General features: G+C 37.0%; 1 protein-coding gene across 2 annotated transcripts in view; it reads left to right on the forward strand.

The window, feature by feature from the left end:
- LOC122548642 (adhesion G-protein coupled receptor F1-like) overlaps positions 1-12,107 on the forward strand; it is a 77,318-nt gene that overhangs the window by 35,153 nt on the left and 30,058 nt on the right. For both annotated transcript variants that reach the window (XM_043687476.1, XM_043687477.1), the window contains exons 6-9: positions 777-880; positions 5,440-5,498; positions 7,012-7,136; positions 10,655-10,821. In XM_043687476.1, coding sequence (XP_043543411.1) covers positions 777-880; positions 5,440-5,498; positions 7,012-7,136; positions 10,655-10,821 — 455 coding nt within the window. The remainder of the gene's footprint in view (positions 1-776; positions 881-5,439; positions 5,499-7,011; positions 7,137-10,654; positions 10,822-12,107) is intronic.

Genomic DNA, 12,107 nt, shown 5'->3' on the forward strand with positions numbered 1-12,107 from the left:
CAATAAATTACACTTGTTGATTGTGACAGAATTATCACAATCTGTTACTTGCCACAGAATTACAGGAGGACGTTGTTCAGCATAGAAATGCTGGCCTCTTACCTTCTTTTGTAGCTACAGTATTTACATAGTTAATCCAGTTCAGCTTCTTGTAGAATAGTAACCTTGTTGAGTGAATCTTCTCTGAACTATTTTTAAATCCTTAAATGAGGCAATCAAAATAGTACTTAGTAGTCTAAACATAGTGGCATCTATTTGGCAAAGTAACAAAACACCCCTATTATTATTATATTCCATTCTCCTTTCAATATAAGATTACATTCCATTTTCCTTTCTGATCACTTGCAGTGACTGAATATTGATATTTGTGATTCATGTACAGTACACCTAAATCCCTTTGACATTCAGTGTTCTGTAATCACCCAATAATTGAATCAATATGACATTCCAATATTGCTCAACCAGATTTGCAAAAGTACAACAGTCATCTGCTTGGAAATCTATGGGCATTCCCAATAGCTGGGTGCAAATTACCCTGATTTCACACTAAGCAGTTATTAGAAATTAGCCTGATTCTTTTTGTTTCATATACATATTATTAAATATTTGTTCATCTATGAAAGTCTCAGTCTTATGTTTAATTCTTCTGAAAACAATTTTCTCAATTATTTGAGAGATATTGGATTATAGTGTGACTATAATATGTTAGTAAAACAAAGTGCCTTAAAGCAAGCAACAGCATTTATTTATAATTAACACTTGTATTTTTGTGTAAGGAAAAAACTTTGCGTTCAGAATCTTCAACCTGACCTTCACAGATGAACTAAGCCAGGCCTCCTCAACCTTGTTTAAAAGTCACTCAAGAACATTCCAGGGGTTGGTATGTAACTGAATGAATCACATTACAAATTTAAAAAGTATTTTTTTCAACAATTCTATAAAGATGGGTAACATTACCTTTCAGGAATGAATAACAGAAAATCTAGTTGAAGACACTGCTGGTATCTTGAAATGATATTATTAATGTCGATCTTAAAACAAATTCAAAAGCTTATCAAATAGGAAAAAATGTAGTCCTGTCATGGTACACTATCTCATCTTTCTGAGAGAAGTAAAGTTTGGTTTAGTATCTAATCTTGAACACTAGGGTAATTGGAACGTTTTGCAACAGTGTATTTTGAGGTAATCAGATCATTAATTCACTATTTGTGCCAGTAACAACTTTTATATTATTTTCCCATTGTAACATTTTCAATGTGGCTTCCCATTTTAAATATTACCAGGAAAAATGTTACCACAAATTTCTAGTATATGGCAACTTAATATAGACTTACAGTGATTTTAAAATAATATTTAAATAAAAGAATGTACTGTGTATTTTAACAATACCAGTGAGCCTGACGTGCTACTTTGGAAGGTTCACATTAAATGTTCTGCATCTTTTGGTTTAAGCATACAAACCACCCAAGTCTTTGTTGTTTTATTTACCCATCATATCTTTCCTGTTTTGATTAGGTTATGAATATAATGGATAATTGAATCATAAGAGAGAATATGTTACAATCCAGAGCTAATTTTCTTCATAATTGGTAGTGAAGTTTTCTTGCAATGATTCCTCCTGTGGCTGTGCTCTTTTGATTATTTAGTGAAAGTTTTCATTGGCTCATTGGGGTGCATTACCAAAGTTCTTTTTTTACAGAACAAGTAAACTGCACTGCGACAGTTGGAAAATTTAAATTCAATTAATTAAATAAGAATCTGGAATAAAACAATTGTATCAACAAGGGTAACCATGAAACAATGAGGTGCCATCTTGGGTGGCATGGGCACAGCGCCAGTGTCGTAGGTTTGATTCTAGCCTTGGGCAACTGTCTGTGTAGAGTTTGCACATTCTCCCTGTGTCTGCATGGGTCTCCTCTGGGTGCTCTGGTTTCCTCCCACATTCCAAAGATGTGCAGGTCTTAGAATTGGCTATGCTAAATTGTCCATAGTTGTTAGGTACATTAATCAGAGGGGGGTGGGTTACTCTTCGGAAGGTCGGAGTGGTTTAGTTGGGCCGAAGGGCCTGTTTCCACACTGTAGGGAATATAATCTGAAAAATTCTGGTTCTCTAATATGCTTTAATGTTGAAAATCAATGCACTCACTCAACCAGTTGACATTTGACTCCAAACCTATGTCCCTCTAAAACTTTCCTACCTGCCCAAATGTTTTTTAGAAATGTTACAATTGTCCCAGCCTCTGTCACTTCTTCTGGTAGCTTGTTCCATAAACAAACCACACTCAGTTTTTAAAATATTGCCCACAGATTCCTTTTAAATCTTTCCTCTCTCACTTTAAATCTATGTTGTCTAATTTTGGACTTCCCTACCTTGGGAAAAGACCTTGGCTATTAACCTTAACAATGCCTGTTATGATTTCATAAACCTCTATAAGGTCACTCCTCAATCTCCTACTCTCCAGCCTACCAAGCCTCTGCTTATAACTCAAACCTTCCAGTCATAGTAACAGCCCTCTGAATCTTTTCTGCACCTTTTCCAGTTTAACAATATCCTTCCTATAGGAGTGCAACCAGAACTGTATGCGGTACTCCAAATGGGGCCTCACCAATGTCTTGTACACCCACAACACGACATTCCAACTATTCTCAGTGTTTTGATCAATAAAGGCAAGTGTACCAAACAGCTTCTTCACCATGTTGTCTACCGGTGACGCCAAAGAACTATGTACCTGCACTCCTTGATCTCTCTGTTTGACAGCATTCTCCAGGGCCCTACCATTAACTATGTCAATCCTTCCCTTGTTTGTCTTAGCAAAATGTATTAACTTGCATTTAATGGAATTAAACTCCATCTGCCATTCCTTGGCCCAGTTGATCAAGGTCGTGTTGTACTCTTAGGTAGCATTCTACTATATCACTAATTTGGCTGTAATTTGCAAACTTACTAACCATGCCTCCTATGTTCTGATACAAATCATATACATAAATGAAAAACGTGATCCTTATGGCACACTGCTGGTCATAGGCCTCCTGTCTGAACAACAACCCTCTACCACCATCCTCTTGCTCCTATGATCAAGCTAACTTTTAGATTAGACTAGATTCCCTACAGTGTGGAAACAGGCCTTTCGGCCCAACAAGTCCATACCGACCCTCCGAAGAGTAACCCACCCAGACCCATTTCCTTCTGACTAATGCACCTAACACTGTGAGCAATTTACCATGACCAATCCACCTGACCTGCACATCTTTGGACTGTGGGAGGAAACCGGAGGAAACCCATGCAGACACGGGGAGAATGAGCAAACTCCACACAGTCATCCAAGGCTGGAAACAAACCTGCATCCCTGGTGCTGTGAGGCTGCAGTGCTAACCACTGAGCCACCATGCCACCCCAAAATTTAATTCAACTTCCGCCATGATGGGATTTGAACCCAGATGCCCCATTACTTTGCTCTGTAAATTGCTAGTCAAGTGATAATACCACTAGGCCATTGCCTCATCTATATTCGGTTGCCTAGCTCTCCCTCAATCACATGTGATTTAACCTTACTAACAAGTCTACAATGCAGAACCTTGTTGAAGGCTTAGCTAAAGCTCATGTAGACAACATTTACTGCACTGCCTTCATCTGTCTTCTTGGTTACCTCTTCAAAAAACTCAATCAAATTTCTTACATACAAAGCCATGCTGACTATCCTCCTAATTAATCCTTGTCTTTCCAAATGCATCGAAATCTTGTCTCTCAGAATTCCTCCAACAACTTATCCACCATTGACATTGTTGACTCTTAACTGCCTTGCAAAGTTGCTCAGTCAACTACCAAATTGTATTCAAAAATAACTTCTCAGCAACAATTAGATACTGGCTTTATCAATGATATAAATGTCCTGTGGATACAAAACAAATTGGCAGTTAACAATTTTGATGTCAATGTAATTTCAAGAGAAATACAGTTAGTTCTTCTATAACCCCGCATTACACAAAACTTGCACTTTAGTAACAGTGCTTAAAATGTCAGTGATGTAACACACGTTTTAAAAGTTCATGTTTTAGAAACAGAGCCTCCAATTCGTCAATTGTGTCACAGCAGTTTCACATCAATAAAACACTCTTTATAGCAGAACAACCTGTATTTGGTAAGCTTCTCCTAGGCTTTAGGCAATATCTCAGCAGCTCTTCTTGGCCAATACTTTCCTGAGGATGACGTGTGTTTATCAACCAAACTGATCTAAGTCTGAAATCAGTTCAAGATGTGTTAATTGGTTGATTCTCAAGAGCCCAGTAATGATACTGTATTTCAAGATCAGAGAAGTTATAAGCTTTATGAAATTTCATTGAATATGATAGGCAGATTTAAAATGCTAAATCTTATTGAAATGCAACAAAACTGTGATGTCATTGAATCATGAAAAGCGTGGGTGCTATTAATAGTGAATTACTGAATCATAATTTACTATCGCAATAGAAGCAATGCTAGTGACATTTAAATAACTTCTTCACATAGGAACAGTGGGTGTTTAAGCTCAAATGTCCAAAGGTGGCTATCTGAGTTCTTCTGTTGCTTTTCAAAATACGGCATTTCACCATTTGAATATTGATATTCATTGAGTAGAGTGAAGGTCCAATTGAAATGCCAACTAATCACATCACAGACAATTAAGAATTGTCTACTTAAGCCTAATTACTATTTTAACAATATGATACATGTTAATTATGAATAATCAACCTCTCTGGCAATGAAAATGAAGTGTTACAAAGGGGAGGTGATGACCTAATAGTGTTATTGCTAGAATGTTAATCCAGTAACCCAAGTAATGTTCTGGGGACCCAGGTTCAAATCCTTCTGTGGCAAATGGTGGAATTTGAATTCAATAAACATGTGGAATTAGGAGCCTAATGATGTCTATGAATCCATTGTCAATTGTCAGGGAAAAAAAGTCCTGTTTCATTCATGTCTTTAGGGAGGGAAACTGCTGTCCATACCTGATCTGTCACAGGAATGTGGATGACCCTTAGCTGCCCCCTGGGCACGTGGGACAGGCCATAGTCAGTGATGTCCTCATCGCATGAATAAATAAAAAAAAGTGGAGTCTTATTATGTCAGATATTAGTTGTTGGTGAAGATTTTAAGAACATGAACTTTTATTTCCTTTTCAATTGCAGATGCTTGGTTTCCTTGTTTGAAGGGTTAGTAAATCAAATTAACTGTCTGCAACTTGGCATGTAAAATATTTAAAATAATAAACATGCAAAGATAAACCTATTGAATTGCAGATATTAGACAGCTTGCCATAGCAAAATATGTCATCATATTGTTGAGTATAGATATGAAAGTGTTTTTTATATGCATTCCTTTGTAATATAACCAAATTCCCATGTACATTTTATGTATTTTTTGATGTTATTTTTCAAATCAACTTCTATGCATTTCTGCAGCTGCAAACAGCCTACAGAAATGTACAACGTGATGCAACAGTGAACATTCTAGGATTCACGTAAGTAATAAATTTTAATAAGATACATTTTATTTTAAGATATAACATCAAAGTTATAGAGTAGAGTCTGGAAGCTGCACACATGAATGAATAAAAACATTTGTATTTTATTTTTGATTCTTGATGATATGTTTTTATTGCTATTGTTAAGATCCCAAATGTCTGCTCTGCAATTTGAGAAATATGACAATTTTGAAGTTGCCAATTTTGTAAAATATCAAGGGCTCAAACTTTTGACAATGTTTTTGGATTCTCAATTCATGAATGTGCAAGTCAAAAAACTCTGTCAATCACAGGGAGGGTCAGTGACCGATGCCTGAGATGGCTGCATTCTGTCACTTGTGGTAAAGTATAGTTTACTGGAAATCAACATGGAAACAGGTAGTATTAGATTCTAATTTAGCAGTTCTCAGTAGAGGGTGTTTTTTTAAAAAGAAATTTCCTTGGATATGAACAATGCTGGTTAGGGCAGCATTACTTGCCATTATAGTCCGTGTGGGGAAGGCACGGCAGGAGTGCTTTCGGGAAGATAATTCCTGGACTTTGATCCAGTGACAATGAAGGAACAGCAATATAGTTCCAAATTAGGTTAATGTGTATCATGGAGGCAAACTTGCACATCCATCTGCTAGTCTTGTTTTTCAAGGTCAGATACTTGGAAGGTGTTGTGCTATTTGTGTACACATGTGGAGGGAGTACATAGTGGATGGGATGCCAATCAAACAGGTTACTGTGTCCTGATGGCATCAAACTTGTTAGAATTGCACACATTGAAGTGTTGTTAGAATTGCACACATTGAAGTAAGTGGACAGTATTCAATCACACTCCTGACTCGTGCCTTGTAGATAGTGGATAGGCTTTGGGGAGTCTGGAGATGTATTACTCATTGTAAAATTTCCCAGCCAATGACCACAATATTTATATGACTGTTACAGTTCAGTTTCTAATCAATAATGACCCCATGTGTTGAACATGGAAAATATCCATCTTAATCTTATACCATGACCCAGAGAGAAATGGAAAGGAGAAGTTATCTCATTGTTTAGGTTGATGAGGTTCATGTGTCATATACGTTGGTCAATATGATTGTTGCCATTATTAATGCCATGCCAATGGACAGATTAATGTGCCAATCTCATTTTTTTTCTGAACCCATGCAATCCTGTCTAATCTGTCTTCATGTAGACCTTGTGGACATATCGTTTGCTTGCCTTTCAAAGTTATGTTAAGGATTGAGAAGGGGGAAGGGCAATGTAAAAGGCCCAGAAAAAGAAGTACCAGGGCCCATAACTTCACTCCGTGGTCTGATATCCTAGCCATTGACACTTTGGTAGAAGATTCAGTCTGGTCAGTCTCCAATTTCACATTTGAAGATTATGGAGGAGAATACAGCCTTTATTTTTGAGCGATTTCAAACTGTACAAGATATAGGAACCACTTTCTATTAATATGTGCCTTCATTACATCTTCAGTTGATTACTTAATTCCCTTTTCTTGTCTCCAATAATTTAGCAATGGAAGTGTAATTGTACTCCATCAAGTCATCTCTGAAGAGCCTTTAACTAAAAATATCGAGAAAGTTAGAGAAAATGTGAGAAATGCTTTTTCTCCAAATTACACAATAGAGTGGTTACAGGGTAAGTAGTCTCTTGAATAGTAAAATAATTTTGCCATTGAAAGTTGAAAGTTATATATGTGTCAAAATGGAGTACTTACTGCTTAACTAAATAAGGTGTTTGTATTTGTATTGTTGGGTATTAAAGCACTTTTGGCAATTTATGTAGTCATAAATATTTTTAAGTAATTCAATTATTTAGGATGCAGTGTAGTTTGAGTCATTGGGTTTCATTGCATGTTGAATTTATAAATCAAACTCCTGCTATCTAGAAATGTTAGGAGAATAATGATCGAGAAAATTAAGTCAAATAAGTTACAAATTACAATTAATTGTCAGAAGTTGTTAGAACATCAAAAGCATGTGTATCCTCTGTAATAATTTCATAACTTGTAACACAGTCATTGTGTGTCCTTAGAGAAGACAGATCTGTAGGGACAGTTCCAATTTGAGGTTCAGCTGGAAAGCAAATGTTTTGGAGCTTAAGGAGTAATGTTGAAACATCCTTGTTAGATAAGGGGAAAGAAATTTTAAATCAGTGGTGCAAAGGGCCAGGTTTGAAAAGGTAGACATTAAGAAAAGAATACTTGCCATTTATGAGCATCACTGTCCTAGTGAGTGTACACCATGAAGTATAGCCATAATAGTAACATCCAGGGTCATAGTTTATACAGATTCTACAGTATCAGAACATCAAGGGGCAGATCTAATGTGACAAAAGGGCAACTTAAAGATGAAGAAGACAAACTTACAGAAGAAGATAGTTGCAAGACTTCTGAGTCTATAAGCAGATGGAAACATTATTGTTTAATTGTCCCATCAAAATCATAATTGAAATTAAGCCAGCAGCTACAAAGCTGAATTTGGAAAGTTGTGGAGGGTTATGTATATTATGTATTGGGTTGTGAATGGCAGGAAGTCCTTAAATTTGTCCACAATAAAAAGTAAGAAATTTTGTATTGTCATAGAATGCGGGAAAGTCTCAATTTTAACTATTGAAGGTGAGAAACCACTTTATTGACCACAAAAAGATGAGAAGACCCCCAGTAAGCAGTGTAGAGAAGCAATGTCATTTAACTAACTTTAAAACTATATTTGAAAGAAAACAGCAATACTACATTAATACTAAATGTAGTGTTTTAAAATAAGAAATATAATGTTATATTGCTATATTGCGCAGTTTATGAACATACATAATGAAGAAAATAAAACAGTATTGTTGTTCAGTGTTTAGATATTGCGGAACCTTCTTGAAGGCTTTACTAAAGTCTGAGTACAGCACGGTGGCTCAGTGGTTAGCACTGCTGCCTCACAGCGCCAGGGACCTGGGTTCAATTCTCTGCCTCAGGCAACTGTCTGTGTGGAGTTTGCACATTCTCCCCGTGTCTGCGTGGGTTTCCTCCCACAGTCCAAAGATGTGCAAGTTAGGTGAATTGGCCATGCTAAATTGCCAGTAGTGTTAGGTGCATTAGTTAGGGGAATGGTTCTGGGTGGGTTGTTCTTTGGAGGGTTGGTGTGGACTTGTTGGGCCGATGGGCCTATTTTCACACTGAATGGAATCTAATCTAAACACCGTCTACTGCTCTGCTCTCAATCTTGGTAACTTCCTCAAAATACCCAGCCAAGTTTGTGAGACACAATTTTCCTGACTATCACTAATCAATTTTTGCCTCTCTAAATTCCTGGAGATGTTGGAATCCTGAGGCAACATCAAGATTGTGATTTTTAAATCATATTCACACCATGCTACTCAAGTTCACATTTGTAAATCCAGCCCTTTGAATCCTCCTGTCAACTTGATTTCCCAGCTATTTTGTATCAGCAGTTAATCCATTACTGTGCACTCTGTCCCTTCATCAAAGTCATTAATACAGATTGTAAATAGTTAAGGCCCCAGCATCGATTTTAGTGGCAATCAATCCATGCTGGTTTATCAGCCGAAAAATAACTCTTATTCTAACTCTCTTTTCCAGTTAGTCAATCCTCTCTGCATAACCTCCAACATCATTCACTTTTGTTTTGTGTGGAAACATTTTATATACCACGCCAAATACATTAGTGCTACTGCCTCCTCTCTATCTGTGATGATTTTTATATCCTTAAAAAAACTAATGAATTAATGAAAGATGATTTTCCTTTCATGAAACCAAAATTCATACCCTACTACCATTTCTACAATGATGGATTCAAGCATTTTCCCAATGATTGATGTTGGCTAACTTGTCTATCATTTCTGCTTTCTGATTTTCTCTTTTGTGCTGTTTTCTAATCTGCTGCATCCTTTCCAGGATCGATGAAGCTTTGCAAGATTATAACTGACATACTATTAATTCTGCAGCCACTTCTTTTAAGGCTGTATGATGCAGGACATCTGATCTACTGTCTTTTTCTATCGTTATATCAGCACTTGTTGTCAGTTTTTATATTTCTTGCCTGTTTAATTTAATTTCTCCCTATTTTGAAGCCATTTGTCATTGGTTTCTAGAATGCTCCCAAAAATTAACTTCTGTGCTTACCTAGGAATGGTACATCCTTGTCTTGAAGTTTTTCTTTCTCACTAAACAATAGCTTTCTTGAGAGTTATGAAGCACCTCTTCAAATGTCAAGCACTGCTTGTCTGCCATAATATCTTTTTCTATTTCCAGCTGACTTTAGCCAGTTGTTTTAATAGCTTTATTTTTATGTGTAACAAACTGGTTTCAGACCTAAATTTTCACTTTCAAAGTGAATGTAAAGTTCTCTTATGCTGTGGTCCTAATTAATCCTATTCCTACATTGCACATTACTGGATCTAAAATAGTTTGATCGGTCCAAGAACATAGTATTTAAACAAATTCACCCAAATATAATATAGCTCAAGACTCAATTAACCAATTTTAATTCATCCCCAATCTAAATGAAGTTTAAAATTGCCTTAAGTTATTTCAATGCCTTTTTTAGAAGCCCCCATTACCTTGTCATTTATACCTTGTCCTAATGTGTAGCTATTGTTAGGAAGCTTGATAACTACATGCACCACTGATTTATGTTCCTTATATTAAAATCAGTCCCAGTCTTAAACATTGTCCCTGTGGGGGTTCTGAGGAAGAGTCACTGGAACCAAAACATTAACTCTGATTTCTCTCCACAGCTACTGCAAGACCTGCTGATCTTTTCCAGCAATTTTTGTTTTTGTTTTTGATTTGCAGCATCTGCAGTACTTCCAGTTTTTAAAAACAATCCCTGTTTGTGTTAATTACTGGATTCATCTACTGATTATTGTAAGATGGAATTGCTTTCATTTTCTCACTTTTTTATCCTTCATTCATTTCAATACATCCCTGTTACAATTAAACAATTTGATGTTTATATAATACCCATTGACAGAAATAAATGTCATTTCGCCATTACTTCCGAACATATTTTATGCTGTGTCATATATTTGTAGCTCAATAATCAAGTATGTGCAGAATAGATGAGTACAGAATAGTTTAAAGGAACAGTAAGAACTAAATTGTGTAGCTTTTGGAAAAAAAACTGAATATTGCTTTGTTTAAACAGATGATGAAATACCGTGCTTTCACGAAACTTATGGCATAACAAATTACAATACCTGCGTGGAAGTCCCCTGTGAAAATAAGACAGGAATCATGAAAATTAGATGTGGAAAGAATGGAATGTATAAACTAGATTTTTGTATATCTGAAGAAATCTACAAAATTCTTGAGGTATGAATTACAGGGTAGAAATTAAAGTAAGTGCTGTTATGATAAAATATGTTTTAGTTTAAGAATGCTTCTAGCTAGTTTAAACCTACAGATGAGAATTTATACTTGTTTGGTAGACCTGAATTCACACAGACACTGAAGTTAAAGTATCAAAGTGAATGGTCCTTTGTGATACCAGATTCATCACCTGAGCTATCAAAGCATCTGAAAGACACAAGTCAAGAAATAGATGAAGAAGCTCAACTCTGTCTAGTAAAACAATAGTTTCCTTGCATGCCAGTCATTGATTTCAGTACCTGTAACCCTCCCCCACTGAAAAACTCTGTACTGTCTACAAACTGCACCACAACACTTTCTTGCCCTGAAAGCTGTTTCACCAAGTGAAAGAAGAACACTATGTTATGTATACCATCCTGTTTAGACAGGGTTACCAACAGTCCCACTTTGAGTGAAGCCCACAGTGATGGCCTCTTTACATGCTGGTGCTAATGACTGGACCAAAATGGTCCTTGTATTTCTGATTCACTCATACACAGTCCAACAGCTCATGGCTTGGAACTAACCCACATCATCCAAGTCTTGCTGTTCCTGCCATTATTTGGAATGCAGCTTCATCATCGCACTGGGGATAATGAAAAAATTTTGATATCCTGTGTCCTGAAAGAGCAATGAGGGAGGAAGAGAGAAAAAGCAAATGGTAGGGGAGAGAGTGAACCACCAATTAAAGGGAGAAAGCGAGAAACTTGCACTAGGGTAGATAGAAATCAGCACAACTAGGAAGTGAGGAGAGAGAGAAGATCATAAACTTGAGAGGGAAAGAAATAGGAACACAGACTAGGGAGTGAAGAAACTAAAAATATAAATCAGTGGAGGAGGTTAGAAACACAAACTGAACAGAGAAGAATATGATATTCATCCAGCTCCTCGAAACCGTGTTAGGGAACTGGAGCTGGAGCTGGATGAACTTCTGATCATTCGGGAGGCAGAGGGGGTTATTGAGAGGAGTTACAGGGAGGTAGTCACTCCTAAGGTACAAGAAAAAGGCAAATCGGTTCCAGTCAGGGGACGGAAAGGGAACCGGCAGGCAGTGCAGGGATCCCCTGTGGCCACCCCCCTCAACAATAAGTATACCGTTTTGGATACTGTTAGGGGGGTGGAGGGGGGGGGGACTTACCATGGGAAAGCAGTGGGGCACAGGACTCTGGCACAGAGTCTGTCCCTGCTGCTCAGAAGGGAAAGGGGAAGAGGAGCAGAGCAGTAGTCATTGGGGACTCCATAGTTAGGGG

Source organism: Chiloscyllium plagiosum, chromosome 3 (assembly GCF_004010195.1).
Source record: "Chiloscyllium plagiosum isolate BGI_BamShark_2017 chromosome 3, ASM401019v2, whole genome shotgun sequence".
NCBI lineage: Eukaryota > Metazoa > Chordata > Chondrichthyes > Orectolobiformes > Hemiscylliidae > Chiloscyllium > Chiloscyllium plagiosum.